The 21781-nt window shown below is 42.5% G+C and overlaps 1 protein-coding gene across 1 annotated transcript in view; it reads left to right on the top strand.

The window, feature by feature from the left end:
* LOC122816286 (nuclear receptor coactivator 7-like) overlaps nucleotides 1-21781 on the top strand; it is a 1918671-nt gene that overhangs the window by 1018297 nt on the left and 878593 nt on the right. The window contains exon 3 of the mRNA XM_044089024.1: nucleotides 8070-8335. Within this exon, the coding sequence (XP_043944959.1) occupies nucleotides 8070-8335 (266 nt within the window). The remainder of the gene's footprint in view (nucleotides 1-8069; nucleotides 8336-21781) is intronic.

The following is a 21781-nucleotide window of genomic DNA, read 5'->3' as shown; positions in this document are numbered from 1 at the left end:
AGCTGAACTAATACAGTATGCAGTAAAATGTGGCCAAAAACAGCTGCGACAATTCAAACAGACAGTGGAATGCAAATACTAATTAAGAATGCAGTATAAGAGCAGAAACCGGCCCTTAGAGTTAGTTGGAATATACTCTTAAACCTCTAGGAACAGTATCAGAATTTAAATAAGCTTTTAAGAGTTTACTTTTGCCAAACATTCACTGTCACCTTCCTTGTAGTGTCCGAAAGCACTTTGAAGTTTTTTTCCATACTGGACTGCATAACCACATCCTTTGTCGATCCAAAAGCCATTTCACTGGTGAAGATCATGAAGTATTCCTTATCATCCGCAATATTGTTTAAAAACAACCTCAAATCTCCACATTTAGCCATGGTCATTAATGTATCCAACACAGTATTACGATAAACGAGCCATAGATGTACAAACATCCTTAGTAAAATATACTCAATCCAAAGAGTGCTAAAATGTGCCACAACAATATATGTATATGCACCAACCCAATGGCTGTCTTCAGTGGGAAGTGAAATAATCCATATTTAAATATATGACCAGACCTCGTAGTATGTATAATCCAAACAACATAATCTGTGCGTGAATCGTTGAAATAAGTGCCTGGAATACAATAATGTATAGCAAACCAACACTTCCAGCACCTCATGAGAAAAAAAGGACTTCTAAACTGCAAATGCAGTGAATATTGAGAATGTATTCCACTCAAAACAAGAACCAAGCTTAAGGTAAAACAAACCGGTTTTGCTCGATGACGTCATCAGTGTAAGCCTGGAAATGGAAAAGCCGTATCCCTCTACTCAGTTTCATGCAGAATCCTCAGAGGTGACCTCTAGCTCTATCTGACATACAAGGTGATCTCAGACCCTGCCTTGATGGGACTGGTGCATATCCGCAAGTCAAGCTCCACTCGAGTAACCCACATGTGCGTTCTCATCCTGGTTTGTGACATCAGTAGGACTTGTTGGCAGGACAGAGTTGTGTCCCAGAGACTCCCCCTATACATCCCTCTCCATGTCAAGCAGAGTACCTCTTTACCCCTTTTTAAGTGCAATCTGGCTAACTTTCTTATGTTGAATGTACTTAGCTTAATGCTCAGGTATTTCCTTTGTCAAGGCCAATTGAGATATTTCCTCTTTGTTTAAAAATGTCATGTTTACCTATATAGCTTCCACCAGTTGTTCAATGGTTCCTTCCAAAGCTGTCATCTACCAACACACTACTTCCACCTTGTCTAAACTCAGAAACTCCAACTCATGCCTAAGCTCACAAAATTTCTAAATGTTTTTCCCTTTTTTCTTTTTTTTCAACTTCCCAAACTTTATTTCCAAAAATCATCAATTAACATCATATCGATGATCCAATTGTAATACAACCTTAATAAAGAGTAACAAAAAATAAGTAGGAAAACTTCTAAAAAAGCAAAAAAAAGAAAGAAAGAAAAACCTCCTAACTATAACCAAGGTGCCAAATCTGCTGCATCTGGTATTATCAGCTGAATTTCATCAACTAAAGGTACACCTTTATCCTTGTGCTAAACAGACTGTAAACATTGACTACTATATGCTGATAGATACGGACAGGTGCATCAAGTTGGCCGATATAACTGAAATATGTTAATATCAGGGACTCATAGGAGCCAGCCCTTTACACTTCATTTATGTAATCATGTTAAATTCCCTTCCATGGCCATTTGGCGTGTATGAATTCCTTTGTTTTTGGGTTGGTTGAGCTTGATTCCAAATCACATAACTCCTGTCATAACTCTGTTTGTATGACCTGGTAATAACTTTTTAACCTACTGACATCATCAATCACAACAGGACTCCTTGTGGCCTGTTTAGTTGCGGGGGGGGGGGTGTCAAAATCTAAAATTAGTAGTGCCTAACTGATAATCACTTTACCTTGCTAGATCCTATTGCACCAGTGATAATTTTCTCTCTTGAGATCATCTAGAGCTTGACAGCTCCAGAAAATGTGCTCCAAATCTCCCAATGCATTATCACACCTCCAGCAGCATGGCAGTGTGCTTGGGAATAAATGGCTAGGTGTTACCTGAGTATAAAAGTACTTAAATAAACATCACCAGCCAAAAAGGAATGTTTTATATGATCAAAAGACCGTATGATCAAAACTGAGAAGATTGAATCTCGGAATGTCGAACCAGGTTCTCCTCTGGAAGTCAGCATCATGCGAAGCAGTTTTTGTAGGGAGCAAGCTCCCCTGCACCCCCATACCCCTCTGCAAGTTTGACAATCAACCAAAAAAATAGTGGCTTCCAGAAGAGAAGCTAGTTTGATGTTCTGAGATTAAATCTTCTCAGTTTTAATCATATGGTCTTGCAGTCATATGAAACAAACCCGCCAAAAAAAAAAAAAAAAACATTTTTCTAGACCTGGTCACATATCTAGGTATCTGGAGAATAGTTTACCATTTTTACAGTGACAGATTGAAGCCCAGTTGAAGATCCTTTCCTGTCAGCATCTGAATTTATCTGTTATAAATTTTCCAGGCGCTAATAGAATTCTATAGGGCATTAAAATGAGACCTGTAGTTGACAGAGGGGTCATTCTAGTCTCGGCCAATGTTTGGATCCATATTGACCAGTGCTTTTTAGAGTACATAACCGGCTTAGTGGTAATGGTGAGTGTGGAAGAGAGGTGAAGAAGGGAGTACAGGCAGGATGGAGTGGGTGGAGAAGAATGTCAGGAGTGATTTGTGACAGACGAGTACCAGTAAGAGTGAAAGGGAAGGTCTACAAGAGGGTAGTGAGACCAGCTATGTTATATGGGTTGGAGACAGTGGCAATGACAAAAAGGCAGGAGTCAGAGCTTGACATTGCAGAGTTGAAGATGTTAAGATTTGCACTGGGTGTGACAAGGATGGACAGGATTAGGAATAATTATATTAAGAGGTTCAGCCCAGGTTGGAAGGTTTGGAGACAAAGCCAGAGAGGCAAGATTACGTTGGTATGGACATGTGCTGAGGAGGGATGCAGAGTATATTGGGAAAAAGATGCTAAGGATGAAGCTGCCAGGTAACAGGAAAAGAGGAAGGCCTAAGATAAGGTTTATGGATGTGGTGAGAGAGGACATGCAGGTGGTTGGTGTGACAGAGCAAGATGCAGAGGACAGGAAGAAAGGGAAACAGTTGATCTGCTGTGGCAACCCCTGACGGGGGCAGCCGAAAGAAGAAGAAGATAACCGGCTTAGTGGCCCTTGTTTTTTTTAGTCAATTGTCAAAAGGCCCACTCATTGTTGTCCTTAGCTCCAAACTGAATTTGATACTCATCAGATGCAATAAACTTCCATGTCCCAGTAGGTGTTCCCACTAATTAAATGCCAGTTAGTTAACTTACATGCCTTAATAGTGGAACTGTGCAAAGATCTCCATGTAGTCTGTTCTTGATCAGTAGCAAGTCTACAATCCAACTGTCCATGTCAGTGCTTTTGAAAGATTTCACCAGGGATTCAGTTGTAGTATTGGTTATCATAATTTTGGGACTATGAGGTGAACAAATATTCTGTTACAATTTTGCGAAAACTGCCCAGGCCCCTTGTGCTTGACAGTACAATATCTTTCCAGATAGGAATGTAATCTGTTTTTAATAACAATGCTAATTTCGCCTTAGCTGCTAAATTATACTTCTTAAACTTAGGAAGCAGTACTCCAACCCCCAAGGATGATTAAAGGGTAACTCCAATGCCGGACAAGGTAATTCCCCTGTCCTATATAAACCCAGTGATCATGCATCTTAATGAGACCAAGAAGGAATGTGGGGAATCTATGGCAATCCCCTGAGAAACATACGTTACCAATGGCAACACAAACCTAGGTACTGTATTGCCTGATGTCCCTGCTTAAACCCCGACTAATCACCACCTGCTGTTCATGCAAACTCTCCCTAAGCATTTAAGTCATATACTCTAATAAGTGTATGAATTCGTGATGGGACTTGGCCCTCCCATAACTGCATGTATTATTGTCTGAAACTGAAGCCACATGATTTTGATGTTGTCCACTGTATTTTATCTAAGTTTGTAACCCTGCTGAAAACTGCATATTATACTTATCTCTAAATGTTTCTATTGTTCCTAATGTATTTGTACTCTGCTTTCTGCAGCTTTTCTCCCTGGGCCTCTGCTGAAAATGGACATATATCCAGTCAGACTTTCCCGGTAAACAAATGTAAAATAAAATAAAAATAAAATAAAGTGCAAACCTAATCCTTTCCACATCTTTAAACAACTTTGGTATGGTGAAGTTTATCTTGGTAGGAGGCCACTAGTGTGGATCATAGCATTATTCCTTGCCAGAAAAGGAAAGACAGCAGTACACACTGGGGAGCACTTGATTCTTGTCTGTGTTCATTGAATACTCTGCCCACTTCCCAAATGCACTGATTTCATTCATCCCCAGTGCTGAATGTTCTTCAGGTATGACAGGTAAAGGAGGAGGTCATCAGCAAATAGAGGTAATTTTATCTGTCATACAGCTATCTCATAACCTGAGCATACAGTTTTTTTTAAGTTTAATTGCTAAGGGCTCTGAATAAAGTGCAAAGAGAAGTGGGGTAGTGGGCAACTCTGACACGTACCACTAGAAATCTCAAAGAACTCCAATAATTGTTGACCTCCCTTCACTCATGCCTTAGGTGAAAAATATAAGTTTCAGATAAGACAAGTGAATTTCCTTGGAAAGGTGAAACTCTCTAGCACAAGAAATAAAAACTCTTAACTCACTTTGCTGAATGCTTTTCCAGTATCAAGAATGACAGCTAAGAGCCCCACAGTTTTTTTTTATCCTCTATTGTTAGCAAAGTCTTATTTAAGTTGTCAAAAGTGGTTCTGCCCAAGACATCCAGTCTGGTCCTGATGAATAAATGGGTGTAAAATAATACTTAATCTCGTTACCATAATGACCATAAATAGTCTATAATTGTGATTTAATATGAAAATGGGTCTTTATAAATCCACAAATGTTGGATTCTTCCCAACTTAAGCAATAAAGTGATAACAGCCTGCCTCCAAGATTAAGAAGGCACCCCCATCTCTAAGACTGCATTGACTAGATCACTGAAATCCATTATAAAAATCATATCCCTCCAGTTCATAGATCTGCACGGGTAGTATGTCCTAACCAGGTCCCTTTCCTTTTACTTATTCTTTCAACACCAACACACCTTATATTTCTTCTTTAGTGACAAGAACTAAATCTTCTTTGTGTGTGTGGCATTAAGAGCCCCCAACCACAAATTAGTTAATGAGTCCTTTATATTATTCAGTTCCACCTGTGATATAGGCTTAAAAGAATATAGCTCCGTAAAGTATTGGGTGAATAGTAAAAGAATAGCCCTGCGGGCCCCCCTCTGTCATGTTCCCAGAGACAGGGGCCTTGTTTTGCTAATATGTCTGTCTAGAACCTGTTGCCTGAGTTTAATGACTAGGTGTTTCCTTGCTTACATGTGGATTCATAGTCAGAGATCTTCAAAAGTCTAACAGATCTGTCAGTTTTTCTGGAGAGATAACGACTCATTACGTATTGTGCCTCCCCAAGTTTCTCCCCAGAACCCTGTCTCCCTCTGATAGATTCATTTTGTGCTTGCAGAATCTTCGTTTATACTTCTGTAAAATCTTGTAGAAATCTTTCCTTTTCCTTTCTCAAAAAAAACGAACGTATGTTGTGAGTGCCTTCTTGAGTCATTCCCCCTTTTGCTGAATGGCAGGATAATCTATTCTATCTTCTTAAGAGCATGCCTAGAAGATGTTCTTAACTACTTATTTACCAGTGCTTCTGGAATGGATTCTTCTCCAGTCCTCATTTCATAATCAAGGGGGCATGATCCAACATTTGGATTGGAAAGATATTAAAATCATGTATCCTATTTTTGTGCTCAGCGGTTATAAGTATTCTGTCGTCAAAAAAGACTAAAAGTGAGGGGGGAAAACAAGTAAAGGTCATCCTATCCTATCCCAAAGTTTACTCATATCTGTTAACCCTATTTGCTTAATACTAATACATGTGTTAAATTAATCTAATACTAGGAAACATAAGTTTGTCAGTTCACTTTGTACCTCACATATGCAAACAGTGTTTCAGTCACCACACCAGATGGAGACTCTCTCTTGAAACTGAACCAATTCACTTAATAAATCTGTTATGTTTCTTTGTTGAGTACCAGATGGGACATAATACATTATTATGATATTAAGTGAGCCATCTTGTAGCCCCTTGACTTCCAAATATCTTCCCCATTTATCTCGAAGCATCTCTAATAGTGTGAATGAAGGGAGTACCTCTCGTTAAAAATATTACCACTGCCTTTCTGCTCCTTGCACCACAGAAAGAAAACCCTATTCTGCTAGCTTCAAGTGTTCCCCACCTGCCAGATGTTTCTCCTGAAGACATAGAAAATATTGTTTGATAAACATAAAAATCTTTGCACAGTTCACTGGATTTTTAAAACTGTTAATTTTCCATTTGAATAGTTTAGCAATTATAATTGCAGTTCTCTTGTTTCTTAGTGAAACAGTTCCACCAGCCAAAATAACTTCATAGGTTCATAGATTAGTACTAAGCTAACTGCCCTTGCTAGCCATTTTAAGCCTAGTCAATTATCCCTTGTGAGATTCAAACCCTGAACCTTGTGCTTGCAAGGCAAACACCTTAACCATTAGGCCACCCTCCCAACCCTAAAGTATATATATAGGTTAGTACTAGGCTAACTGCCTTTGTGAGTCATTTTAAGCCTAGTCAATTATCCCCCTGTGAGATTCAAACGCTGTACCTTGTGTTTGTAAAGCAAACACCTTAACCATTAGGCCACCCTCCCTCAGTACTAATAAAAACACCTCTCAATGACCATTCTAGTGTAATTGTTTTATAGATGTAGCTGTTTTGGTAGTGAATCCAAAGCCATTATAAAGTTGAGACAGTGCCTTACAACATATAACTAAAATAAAACATAAAAAGAACCTATCCATATTAACACAACAAATTCCCTTTTATAACTATACACACCTGACATATATACAAACAGCTTCCTAGGGGGAGGTCTAGTGACTGCCTTTATTCAGAGTGCTGGCAGGAAGAGTTAAGTACACAACCCAAGGGGGTGAATTGTTATGCAACAAACATATCACAATACAAAACATGTACGAATAGCATTCCTCTCTGCAAGGAAAAAACTGCACTTTGTTTTATTACTACCCCAGCCCACCAGTTTTATCTCTCACCAATTGAAATGAAAACTTTAACTTTTGATGTTGTTGCATATTCAAACAGTCTTAATGAGTCTCTGCATTTTAGCTTATAAAATTTACAAAGTCTTCAATCTCCTGTGTCAGTTCACTCTTTGTTAGGCCAGTTGGTCAGGTGACCTCTGCTGGGTCAGTTATTTTATTCTCACCTAGCGTGTTACAGGTTCAAAGTCATTAAATCAAAATCTCAGTGATATTGCTCACTGAACCTATTAACTGTAACAAACAACTTTGCTGTTCATAAGTAAAGAATCAGTGGGTCTGCTCAAGCATGCAGAGCTGGATTACACCAGTACAGCTCCTTACACTTGACAGTACCAACTCCCTTTTGCACAAATGCATTCCCACAACTTTAGTGGAGCCTTAAACATAGGAGCTAAATGCTAAAGTAGGGTGGTAAACCTTTTTACCTTGATTCATTAATAATGAAAGTTAAGATTCTGTAGTAAGCCCCTTTACTGATGTAGAAGTTGTGGATTGTCTTTCCTGCATGTGCCTTCTACAAAGAGGAAATGTCTGAGTCCCACAACTGGTGCAAACATCATTCAATGCTTTATTTTTCCCTTATGATAAATTGCGATGTGTCTTCTCTGAGATGTATATGCAGACATGAACATGTAGACTCACATGTTTTCAAGTGTGTGTGTGTGTGTGTGTGTGTGTGTGTGTGTGTGTGTGTGTGTGTGTATATATACTTACGTGTATATATTTGCAAAAAATCTGCAAGTGTCGATATTCAGATTACTTGCCTTGGATTTTTTTTTTCAGCAGTGTCTATATGTATGTTTTTCCTAGGTTGAAGAGGAAAAAAGCCAAACAAAACAGTGAGGGAACTGCAACAGATGCTGACAAAGATCTTTCACTCAAAGGAAAAAACTCAGATCAGAATGATTCCAAAAAAGAAGAAGAAAAATCTGTGGAAACAGATAACACCAAAGCTTCAAGTAGCCTCCAAAGCTCTGTGGTGCATAAAGAAAATGCTTCTAACAAAGAGGAGGAAAAAAAGAAGACTGCAGGGAAAAAAGATCACAAGCGCCCAGGGCAGAAAAGATTCAGAACTGGTAAGCACTAAAGCTTTGCTATAAATACACGTTTAATATATATTTATTTTATTATTATATTTATAACGGGTAGCCATTGCACTTTTTTATTTTATTTGAAGGCTTGAGTCACATTTTTTTGAAAATATTGTTTTTAATTGTTTTAATGCTGGTTTTTGACATTATTAAAAATAGTTTGGAACTGCTCAGAACAGCTGTTTTGATAGTCTAAGGACTCTTTCTGGAAGTTAGTCTAAGGACTCTTTCTGGAAGTTGGAACAAACTTAGCTCAAGTTATAGAGCACTTCAGAATGTCAATAAGTGCTGCCAGTCACTCCTATTACTCTCCTTTTACTTTAGCGGTGATAAGTGTGTGGGTGTTTCCACATTGGAAACAAAAATACTTATATCCCTATTACACAAGTGCATATGCTGAGTAGTACTGGATGTTAGTAGCATGGAAGTACAAGTGTGTTATACTGTATTTGTTTATTTAAATTTCATTAAGCAGGTCAGCCCTACTTTGCAGATCCTGTTTTCAAAATGAACATGGGGATAATAGCTCACAGAAATAAAAAGAAAAACAAGAAAAATTACACAGGATATACACAGAAAGAAATTACACAAATTAAGGTAGTCTACTGTTAGGGCTGTAATAATGAAAGGAATAACAAGTTAGTATGCATAAAACATTTATCAGATTGAGTCACAATAGTAAGTTAAAATGAAATAGCAAGAAAGGCATCTCAGTCTGAAAAAACTATCAACTAGTATCCATAATACGACAGTGGTATCAAAGCAGGTATGCCAGAAGCATAGGACTCCGTTCAGATGACGTGTCCAGAACAGAGGAAGTGTTGTGAACTAGCATGATGAGCTATTGTCTTGCAAGACATCTTAGGAAGATGAAGCGGTCAAGAGTGTATTATTGAAACATTTCCAAGATTTATGGCAGATGCTTGCAATACATTGGAGCTGACATTTCTGAAGATCAGACCATGATGAGTAAATCTGGATATCATACAGAAATTAATAACACATGATATCTTCAAGAGAAATAGACCACTGTGAGTATAATGGTTAAGGTCTTTGCTTCCCATGCACAAGGTTCGATCCTGACCTCTGGCCAATGCCTGTTTAGAGTTTGCATGTTCTCCCTGTGTCTCTGGTTTCTCCCTCTCCGAAAAACATGCTGGATGTTTACTTTTCAGACTCACCAATGAATGGACAGCAGTATAGACTCTGCATTGTGCTCTCTAGGGGGAAGAGTTGTACAGACCAACAGTTTTGGGAATCTACTGTGCTGCACAGTATCCCCAAGATATGAGAACAAGGATCATAGACTGTGTGCTGTAGCAGAGCTAGGCACTCAATGGTATAAAATATGGCTCTAGGTGATTCGGACATGTTGACTAATGTTGCCAAAATGGACATGGGTAGTTACCAGAGATAAGTGGGTTGAGGACCTGGCCTATCTGACCTATGCCAAGGACCCATGCTAATGGTGGTAGGGCTGCATGTGCCCCTGTTGTTCGGTGTGTGCCCACCATAAAGCCGAGGAGCCCTAGGTCAATAAGCTGCTGGCCAGCCAGTGTATAGTTGACCAACCTGGGTTACCTGAGATAGCTATGTTGAGTGAAAGCTGGACATAAAACCAATCAACCTGCCAAACATTAACTTAGAATGACTATACTTAATGTAAGTTCACTGACAGGACACAGCTAGGAAATGGATGACATGATGATACAGAGGAGGCCAAGGGCAGTGCAGTGAAGACACTTGGCTTGGGATCCAGAGTCTACTACTCAGGAGGAAGACAGGCTAGAAATGGTGTGGGAACTGTGGTGAGAGAGAGCCTTCAGAAGGCAGTGAGGGATGTCATCAGAATTAGTGACAGACCCGTGGCAATCTGACTCCAGAATAATGATAGGGCAGTGTTCATAATCTCAGCCTATGTCCCACAGCAGGGTTATGACATTGAGGAAAAGCATGCATTCAGACAGCAGTTCCAGGACCTACTAGATAAAACAGGACAACTTGAATCAGTGTTGATAATGGAAGACTTGAATGCACATATCGGGACAGACAGGACAGGATATGATGACTGCCTGAGTCCACATGGGTAGGGCAACAAGAATAAAGAAAGAGAGGCCATTGTAGACTTCTGTCTGACAAATGACTTGATAATAGCCAATACATGGTTCAGAAAGAGAGACAGTCACAAGATCACATGCAAGAGTGGCCAACATGCAACTCAGGTAGACTTCATCCTAGTAAGGAAAGGACACTGGGGTAGAATCAATGATTGCAGAGTCATCCTCAGTGAAACAGTCAGCCTACAGCATAAACAACTGGTAGCCACAATTAGCTGCAAGCGGTGATCAGAGAAGGCTCTAAGGTCAACAAAGGCCAGGCTGAAGACCTGGAAGTTGACTGGAGAAAAAGTACAACAGTTCAAGAAATTACTCAGGGCTCTAGCTCCCCAAGAAGAGGTGTAAATAGGCGGAGTTGAAGAAGAATGGCAGCACCTCAAAACAGCATATATGAGTACTACAAAACTGATATGTGGCCAAGCCAGGTATGGAAATATGGTACGTAAGGAAAGCTGGTGGTGGAATGCAGAAGACCAGAAAGTCATCAAAAGAAAGAAGTAGTGTAGGAAAAAGTGTGAGATAGAAAAGACTGATCAGGCTATGAAGGAATATTGGCTGGCTAACCAAGAAGCTAAGAAAGGAGTTGCAGTAGCAAAGAACAGGGGTTCAGAGCACTCTACCAGCTTCTGGAAAATGACTCAGTAGGTGGCACACAGAAACTATATCAGGTTGCAAGGCAAATTCAGAAAGATAAAGAAGCTAGTCAGACACCCTTCATAAGGGATGAAAGCAACAACCTGCTCAACAGTCTACAGGACATCAAAGCCAGATGGAAGGAGTATTTCCAGCAGCTTCTGAATGAAAACGCCGCAGAAGCTGTACTGCCCCAGGCACAGCCTATGATAAGGGAAGAAGAGGAGCCCACCCTAGAAGAAGTAAGAATAGCAATAAGGAAAATGAATCAGTAGAGCAGGCTCAGATGAGGTGACAGCAGATATGATAAAGATGCTGGGTGAGGTAGAGGAGACATGGGTCCTGAGGGTACTCATAACAGTGTGGAGAGAAAGGCATATCACAGGTGACTGGAAAATAATCATACTCATGCCAATAAGTATGGCATCAAATTCCTGTCACATTGCATGAAATTTCTGGAGAAGGGTGACTGATACACAGAGTAGTAGAATGTAAGATGAGAGATGAGCAGTTCGGATTCAGATCAGGATGCAGCACAACTGATCCGATGTTTGCAGTGAGATGGATAGTTGAGAAGAAGCTAGAGATGAGGAAAGAGTCTGACTGGGCATTCCTAGACTTGGATAAAGCATATGACAAGGTCCCAAGAAAGCTGAATTTGGTAGTACTGTAGTGGTTCAAAGTCCCAGAAACATTTGTAGAATTGGTGCAGGCTATGTACAAGGTCCCAATGACTCAAGTACGAACAGTGTTCGGTCTCATAGAGGGGTTCCAAGTGGAATTGGGTGTGAACCAGGGTTCAGCTGTGAGCCCACTGCTGTTCATACTGTTGATGGACTACATTCGCAAACAGGTCGGAGGCAACAGATCATCAAAGTTGTGGTGTGCAGATGATGTGGCATTACAGGCAGACTGAGCAAGAACTTCAGCAAAGGATAGGGGAATGGAAAGCAAAACTGAAGGCACATGGGATAAATCTAAGCACAGATAAGATGGTAGTAATGAGAGCAAGTTGGGGAAATCAGAAGAAGCTGAGAATTGATATAGAAGGGAAGACAGTGGAACAGGTTAACAGCTTCAGGTATCTGGGAGGGGTGATCGAGGAGAAGGGAGGTCAGAATGAAAAGGTCAAAGCTAGATTTAGAGGGGCTACAGTCAACTGGCATAGAATATTAGGTGTAGTCTATGACTGAAGAATGCCAAAGAAGCTGAAAAGTATGGTATACAAGACAATGTTGCAACCAGGATTACTGTATGGTACAGAAACATGGCCAGTAAAGACAGAGCAGATGAGGAAGCTAGAAGTGATGGAAATGAAGTGCCTGAGAAGGGTGGTAGGATGCACACTGTGAGACAAATAAAGAAATGAGGGAATTAGAGCAGAAGCCAAAGTAGTTCCAATTTCAGAAAAAATCAAACGGAACAGATTGCAGTGGTTGGGGCACATGCATAAAAGCAGAAGACAATCTGGTGAAGAAGATTTGGGACAGACAGGAAGAAGGTAAGAGGAAACTAGGACATCCAGCAAAAGAGGTGGATGGATTGTGTGAGAGAAGATCTGCGACAGTCAGGCGTGAGACGGTCAGGCGTGAGTGTCAGAGAAGGCTGGAGTGTGACATTGAATACAGAGAGATGGTGACAGTTAATATAATACTCTGACCCCATGTAGAAAAAAGGGGAAAAAGGGGGATGATGATGATGTGGGAGAGAAATATGCTGCTGCTGCAATGGTTTATTGGGGGGGGGGTTATGCTTTTTAACTTGAAGCAAATCACAGATGCAGCAAGTCTGAGGATTGTGGATGAAATTGCACTTAATGGAAATCTCTACAGTGAATTTTAGAGACAGTAGTCATTTTCTTTAAAGCCATTTTTAATGTTTTTTTATTTTCTTTCTTTATGTATGCATTTAATTGGCAGCCATTCTCATTCCTCAGGCCCACGCAGTCAAGGCCAATTCATTCTTCTGCATATCGAAGATTCCAAAGACAGCTGATGAAGGAGATGCATCCAGAGGTCATGGCCATCAACCACTGGAGTTTAGCAGAGTTTGTAATCTCCTAATTCTCTCAATCTTTTGGCCAGTTTGAGTCATTTGTACAATATCCTTTGTGTTGAGCCCAAATCAGCTGAGCACCTCTCCACCATCACTATCTTAAGCTAGAATGCAGTGGACTCTTTGACTGGATGAACACCCTCCCCCAACCAACCTTTGGTATACTGAGCACACATTTTAAGTTTTTCACCAACTGTAATAATGCCTGTGTATTATTGAACCAACTAAACTTGAAATGACAGTGATCAATCATTTTAATCAATTCCAATTTTTAACTGAAAACACTAAGATCATGGATCTGCAGGTAAACAAGTTTCTCCATGACCCCAAGATTGTATGCTGTCAGAGTCTATATGTTTAGAATGGGAAGAGTGGATAAAAATGTTTGTTTTTGTCTGTTAAGGTAAATAATGTGCGCTGTTATAGGTTCATAGGTTCATACTAGGCTATCTGCCCTAGGGGATTTATAAGCCTAGCCAGAGTATGTTTGGCTTTCGCCACCCATTTTAAATTAATTTTGCTATGCCCTTTTTTGAGGTTAGTATACTGTGCCTCTGTCTAACAGTGACACAGAAGTGATACCCGGGGTAAACCTACGATCTCCCATCCACTCATCAAGATTCCTCTTGAAGAGAGTCAATGAGGGACTCCGCCTAACCTGGACTGTGATTTTATTCCAGAGTGAAGGGAGCCTCTGGGTTATGAATCTGTCCCTCCAGCATGTCCTATTTATTTCAGTGCTGAGGTTCAAGTCTCTCGAGTGCATAGCTCATTGGGATTTGGATTTTCTGAGGTGCAGCATGTCCATTAATTCCGGGTTGGACATGGCTTTATACGTCAGGCACAGATCGCCTCAGGGAGGCGGTATGCCACTGAGTAGAGCTGGAGTTTCTTTAACCAGGCAGCATATAGCATCTGTTTGAGCCCTTTGATCCTCTTGGTGAGGTACTTTTGGGGTCTTTCCAGTTGCTGCAGTAGTTAGTTTAACAGATTTGTTATACTTCTGTTCATTTTTCCCTGATTCAGTATTCTGTTATAGATCCTGCTTCTCACCACAGATGGGGCAAGCCATAGGCCACTTACTCAAATTCCACCCCAGGAGACTTCTCCATCATCATTTTTTCTTATTGACCCAGGTAATTTTGTGCATAGTCCAGGTTTTACTGCATGGAGCTAGCTTAGACTATTGGCATTTTAGTTATGTATTGAGAATATAACAACATTTCTTGAAGGATAGTAGAAAGACAGAGCAGTTTAGCACTTACCTTATTACAAGCGCTTCCACCTAATGTTGCTGAAATGGAGATCAGAAATCTGAAAGATCAGCTGCTGATGTCCTTTTTAACACAATGAACTGTTTTGTAGAAAGATGAACGTTATGAGGACAATGTATTACTTGGATGTTCCTCAGTAAGTTGTAAGAAAGCTGTAGTTGTATATTTCATAATATAGCTCACAGAATTGTTGATTTAAGAAAAAAACATATCTTATTGAAAGAGGAGTTGCACTACAAGGCAACACTATAATTGTGTGGTGATGGGAGTTGTTGCCCACTTAGTATCTATGAGGTTAATGATTTTGTATTTTTATTTGTTGAGTAGTAAGTGTTAATGAACCGATGCCTGATGGGGTGTTATGGAGCTCTCCTGAGAAATATGTTTTGCTGCCAGTTAAATGAATGGAATCCAGGTTATGACTGCTGTTTTCATTCGCATGCAGTAGAAGCTGTTGTTCATTATTAAGTTGTATAGTTCTCCAATTAATGTCACATGAAGCTACTGTAAGTGAGACTTTTTTTTACAGAACTCGGACTTATAAAGTAATGTGGTAGTTAAAGAAGAAAATATGGTGTTTTTTAACTTATCTTCTTTTATGCTAAATGAGCATCATGTTGCGGTCATAAGCAAATGATGGTCTTTTATACCTGCAGAAAAATCATGTTTAACAGACGTGATAATTAATCTGAAGTTATTTGTAAGAAATGTAATGCTGAGAACTATGTATGGTGCAAATGACAGTAGTTTAAATAATGTAGTGCTGAGAAAACCCAACACTTTTGTACCACAACTAGATTCTATATTAGAAACATTCTTAAAGGTCTGTGAGACTGATTTAGCATGTAAGTTGAAGGCCCCACACAAATAACATTTTTATAACTTGAATAAGGAGGAAATGTTAGCCCTAAAAGAACTTAAGAATTATGATACATTAGTTATTAGGCCAGCAGATAAAAGAGGGAGTGTGGTACTAATGGATGAGAAAGACTATGATAAAAAAATTGCTGGATTTATTAAGTCAGATGGATACGTATGAACTTATAGATAGGAGGAAGACTAATATGATGATTTTGAATGTGAATAACACTTATTATGATTTGCATATGTCAAGAATGATTGATAAAGATTTATATGATTTTCTGTGTGTCAAACAACCAAAATTACCTATAATTAAGGGTTTACCTAAAGTTCATAAAAACCTGCAAGGTCCAATAGTAGCTGGGGATGGTTGGATAACTGAAGCAGCCTTCTTATATGTGGAGCAAAAGTTAAAAGGGGTGTTAAAAATGACTGTAGCTCTGCTAAATGATACACAGGATTCTTTGCAGTCCTTATATATGTATACTGTCTCTGGTGAGAGTAGTACTCGATACTTACTTTGCACTCTAGATGTTTGAAATCTATTTACAACTATAGCAAACGTCTTTTTGAGGAGAAAACAGATTTTACTTCAGATAATGTAACACTGGTATGTCTCCTTTTGGAAATTATTTTGGAGAATAACATTTTTGTATAGAAAGTAAAATAGTTTGGCAGAAGTGGGGGATGGCGATGGGCACCCCCTGCGCTAACAGATGTTATGTGATCCTATCTCGCCTACATTCAATACTGATGGGCTCGGAGCCGATCCCTCAGCTCCGACTCGGCACGCTATGCTATAGAGCGAGGCCTCTTATTGGCTGAGCTATTTCTTATCCCAGGATGCACCACCACTAATCCCCCAGATCTCGTTTGCCGCTTACAAGCTAAGACGTGGTCTCAACTTGGCTGGGCTAAGTACTACTTTATTTAGGCTTTTCCTGTCAGGAATTTGCTTGTTTTGAACCCAAAAGCTGTTTTAACAGCTATTGTTGTGATACGACTGTGTATTGGATTTTTTTGTTGAGAAATTTGTGTTTTTTCGTTAAGGGAAGGTTTCCCGTTTTAGTTAGAGGGGCCTTTCCCTTTTGCTATTACTATTCTAGCGTGTTATTTGTGGGTCAAGTACCCGTTTAAATTAGAGGGTCTTGACCCTCCTTTTCTCTGTTTCTGTGTAACGGTATTGTCTTTTAAAAAAAAAAATAAAAAAAAAAAACTTAAATTTTTTCTTGTGTTTAAACTTTAAACTGCTAGTCTTTAGACATGTCCAAAGAGCATAGATCCTCCAGGTTTAAAAAGTGCACGAGGTGTGGTTACAAGATGTCCATAACGGAAGACCACTCCTCGTGCGTTTATTGTTTAGGCGCCAGCATCTACAAGAGTCGTGTAGCGTGTGTCACGCCTTCTCATCAAGGGTCCTCCAGGAGAGGAAAAATAAATTAATCCTTAAAGGGTTAATTAAGCCATCCTTCGAGGAGGCTTTATCTTCTTCTCCCTCTCCTTCAAAAAAGAAAAAAGCGTCGGCTCCGACCAGTTTGTCGGAACCGACTGCCAAAAAACCTAGGCAGACTTCTCCATCGGCTCCACGGACTTCGGAGCCGAGGGTGGAACGGTCTGCCTCGATGCCTCCAGTCTTGACCCCTCTGGTTTCGGAGCCGAGGTCTGGGGCATCGAGAGGCGGGTCACCTTCATCGGCTCCACTGATATTGGAGCCGATGAGGGTTGCCGGCTCAGACTCTTCCCCTTCGGCGCCGACGTCCTCATCGGCACCGGGGGAAATTGCCTTGAGATCTCCCTCCGAGCCGATAATTATAGAATCCATTCGGAGCCGGTCCCCTAGTCCTATGGAGCTGATGGAGAAATCGGTTCGGACCCGATCGGTATCGTCCAGATCCTCCAAGATGTCTGATTCGGACATCGACAGGGTGCTCCTAAGACTCTTCCAGTCTCCGGTGTTCCAAAAGTTAGTTTCGGCTCCAGCCCATTCGGCTTCGGAGCCGATGGTCCACCCTGCTACTATGGTTCCTCCTCCAACAGCCTCGGCACCGTTGGAGCCGGTGCTGGTGGAACCGGTGGAGGTTTTAGGGTCGGGCCCGACCCTTACTCCAACTCCGGCTCTTGAGTCGGAGTTCGGTACGCGGACTTCTTCCGTCGGCCCCGGGGGGATGCTTCGGGACTGATGTTTTCGGTCCCAAGTCTTCCTCTCTGTGCGTCGTCTGTGGGAGTGCCGTCTACCGTTGTGGCCACGGAGGTGGGACCCTCCCAGGATTCTGGTGGTCCCGCCTTCAGGGCTATGAGGAGTGCGTTAGCCAAATCATCTTTGGCTACCTCCACGATTTCCCCAGCTCCTTCCCTGCATACCGAGACTGGGTCTTTGGCAGTCCCCCTGTCCTTAGACAGCAGAGCCCCGGGGCCTGAGGTTACCCCCACTGGGGTTTCCCCCCCCTCCTGGAGGTCCTTCTGAAGCTTCTTCGGAAGAACCCCCCAGGAAAAGATCGTGCAAGAGGAAGCACGTTGACTCCCCTGATGAGTCTCTTACATCAGACACTGATCTCGATGATGCAGAGGGGTCCCCTAAGTCGTCCTCAGATGATGTCTCCTTTGCAGACATCCTCTCAGCCCTCCGCCTCCTGGGTGTCTCCGCCCTTCGACGAGCTCTTGGACTTGATCTGTCGAAGGGTGTGGGAACACCCAGACTCTGTGGAACCGGTGCCTGCTCGTCCTAATAAATTCCTCTCAGCACCCCCGGAAAAAGAGCTCCTGACTAAAGGTGTGGCTGTAGATGCTTTGGTGGTGGCATCTGCTACCCAGCAAGATGTAGCAGAGGCTTCGACGTCCATCCATCCTCCTAATAAGGAGTCTAGGAGCATGGATCGGTATGGTAAGCGCACCCTAAGTTCAGCGGCCTTTACATTAAGGTCCTTGAACTATCTCACGCACTTTACCAGATTTCAGAGGGATCTGATCAAAGAACTTTCCGATACACTCTTGGGTAACCTGCCTGAGGAGCTGGCCCAGATGGTTGGCTCTCAGCTGGCTACACTCTCGTCCATTTCAAACTCGTCCATGAGGCTCATTTCTTATGCGGCCGAAGGGGCGAGTAGAGCGGCGGGTACAGGCATTGCTCTGCGGAGACAAGCCTGGCTCTGCCTGTGTCATTTTGCGGAGACCTTTAAGTCTTCCTTTGCCGACGCCCCCTTTGATGGGTCCTCCTTGTTTGGACCCAAGGTAAAGGACACACTGACCCGCTGCGAGCAAGAAGGTAAGACTTTGACTGCCTTAGGGGCACGATTTTCCACTCCCTTTCGGCCTTACCCCAAGGCTAAAAGAGGAGGAAAAATGTGGTTTCGTAGATCTCAGAAGTCTTACCCCTCACAGCAGGACGATCCCCCTTCCAGAGGCAAGGGAGGGGGAAATTCCTCTGGAAGACGCCATCCCAGAGGCGGCAGAGGCCCTCGCAACACTGGAGACCGCGAGTCCTTTCGTGGCTCTTCAGCTTTTCACAGTCCCTGAGGGATTGCCCGACTGTGCAGCTCCAGAGCCAGTCGGGGGTCGTTTTTCGAAGCACCTAAAAGCCTGGGAAAATATCACTCAGGACCGATGGGTGCTTCGAATTATCGCCGGAGGTTACACCATCCCTTTCTCTCACTCTCCACCTCAGTCCAAAAAAATCCCGGACCCACCACCCAGTCAACGGGAAACTGCAGCCTCAGAAGTTTCAAAGCTGCTGCAAAAAGGAGTCATCCAACCAGTCCCCGCAGACCAGATCGGATTAGGGACTTACTCAAGATTCTTTTTAGTGCCAAAAAAGACCGGGGACTTGAGACCCATTTTGGATCTCAGCATTCTAAACCGTTCAGTCAAAAAGTCCAAGTTCCGAATGGTCACCCTACAAACCATTCTCTCATTGCTGGAGAAAGGTGTTTGGATGTGCTCCATAGATCTCAAGGACGCTTATTACCATATCATGGTACATCAGGCGTCCAGGAGACATCTGCGCTTCAGCCTAGGAGACAGTCATTTTCAGTTCCGCGCGCTGCCCTTTGGTCTCACCACAGCCCCCAGGGTGTTCACCAAATGTTTGGCGGTCGTGACTGCTCACCTGAGAAGTCTAGGATTCCAGGTGTTTCCGTATATAGACGACTGGCTCCTAACTGCCACCTCCAAGCATCTACTATGGCGGAGCCTACAAGCCACTATATCACTGGGCAATTCCCTTGGAATCACCTTCAATTGGTCAAAGTCTGTGTTGCTGCCATCTCAACACATAAGATTCATAGGGGTAGAGATAGACTCAAATCGAATGCGGGTCTATCTACCTACAGACAGGATACAAACCATACAGGCTCAAGTTCGAGCCTTACTTCCCAGATCCAAAGCCCCAGCCAGAATGGTCCTGCAGCTACTGGGTTCCATGTCCGCCACGGTTCTTCTAGTTCCCCTGGCAAGGTTGCACATGAGAATTCTCCAGTGGCTTCTTTCAGCTCAGTGGTCCTTTCAGGAACTCCCTCTCAGTCACCTCATATGGATCACGGAAACCTGCAAACGGGACCTTCACTGGTGGCTAGTGCCCTCCAATTTGGATCAGGGACGACCCTTTGTTCCACCTCCTCCTGCGGCCAGTTTGACCACGGACGCCTCCCAGATGGGTTGGGGGTGGCATTCCCTGGGCAGGTCAGTCCAAGGCAAATGGCACCCAGAAGAGACCCTACTTCATATCAACATCCTAGAAATGAGGGCGGTGCTTCTGTCCCTTCAAGCCCTTCACAATTACCTCCCTCAGGGCGTAATTGCCGTTCACTCAGACAACATGTCAGTTGTCTGGTACCTGAACAAACAGGGAGGGACCAGATCCTATCCTCTTTGCAGAGAGGCCATGAGAGTTTGGGAATGGGCAGTGTCGACCAAATGCTTTCTAGTGGCTACTCATATCCCGGGCAAGTCCAATGTGATAACCGACAGACTGAGCAGAACCATCCTCTCTCCTCACGAATGGTCTCTGAACATTACAGTTGCAAATCAGATATTCAGCAAATGGGGAGTTCCGTGTTGCGACCTCTTCGTGACTCCACTGAATGCGAAGTGCAAAAAGTTCTTCTCCCTCACTCCGGCTCCGGGGAAGAGCCCCATGGATGCACTAGCCCGTCCTTGGCCCACCGGCTTGCTTTATGCCTTCCCCCTAGTTCCTCTCCTTCCCAGGGTGATCCAAAAGGCATCTCTCTTGGGGAGCAAAATGATCTTAGTTGCTCCTTACTGGCCTCGTCAAGTATGGTTCCCCTATCTTTGGAAGTATGCTCTGGAAGGTCCATGGTTCCTGGATCAGATCCCAGACCTTTTGGTTCATCAGTCGGGACTATTCCACCAGTCCCTACACACCTTAAAATTGACGGCTTGGCTCCTCCTCTTCCGACTATAGTAAGGAGTCATACATTGGATCCAGAAGTTGTACACATCTTATCTTCAGCCCACAAGTCTGCTACAAAGAAATTGTATTCTAGCAAATGGAAAAGATTTGCTATTTGGGCTCAACTCCGGGGCCTGGATCCCATCACTATTCCCGTATCAGAAGTACTGAAATTTCTAACTTCTCTTTTTAATCAAGGCTCTTCAGTCTCTACCATCAAGGTTCAATTGGCAGCTATTTCCAATTTTCACGAATCTATAAACCCACCTTTAATGAGCAACAGATTGTGTAAGACCTTCTTGAAAGGTGCTGCGCTTTTAAGACCTCCTATTTCTCATCCTGCTCCTCCATGGGATCTCGATGTGGTGTTACGTGCCTTAACTTCCTCCCCCTTCGAACCGGCAGCAACATGTGATTTAAAATTTCTATCGTGGAAAACTGCCTTTCTGGTTGCGATTACTTCTGCCAGAAGGGATGTTCTTCATCCCACATTGCTGCAGTCCTAACACTTGGGTAGTCCGCTGTCCCAGTCGGCCCGAATACCAAAGTATATGGCTGACGTCGGTCAAGGCGCATTAGTCTGACGTCAGGACGTCAGGGTACAAATGCGCATGACCGACGTCATATCCTCAGTCTTTTTTGCCGCATGGTCCGATGCAGAAGCAGTTTTGCGAGTGCAGGTTGGCGTTCTGAAATTTTCTGAAGTCGGAGTTTCAGACCGAATCAAAGTTGGCTAAGTACCCGTTGGGGAATATTTTGTTTTTTCTTGCCTCAGTATTTAACGGATGTCAGAAAAAGTGAATAACTGTATTTCTTGTGGGAAACAGATACCTCATAGGGATTACCATACCTTGTGTATACCTTGCTTAGGGCCTGAGCACGACGTTGTTGGATGTCGCTCTTGTGCTAGATTTAACAAACGCACTATAAAGAGAAGATTAGACTGTGCCAGGTTAGTTTTTGGGAAGCGTTGTAATTATAAAATGCCGTCGGATGCTCCGACGCCCGCTTCGTCTAAAAAGCGCAAGGACAAAGCAGCGAAGCCTAGGTTGGAAGAACCGTCTGTCCCGGACGTCGGTTCTTTAGA

The sequence above is a fragment of the Protopterus annectens genome, chromosome 1.part1 (genome assembly GCF_019279795.1).
Source record: "Protopterus annectens isolate FY-2018-M chromosome 1.part1, PAN1.0, whole genome shotgun sequence".
NCBI classification, from domain to species: Eukaryota; Metazoa; Chordata; order Ceratodontiformes; family Protopteridae; genus Protopterus; species Protopterus annectens.
This window is presented reverse-complemented; position numbering and strand designations above follow the sequence as displayed.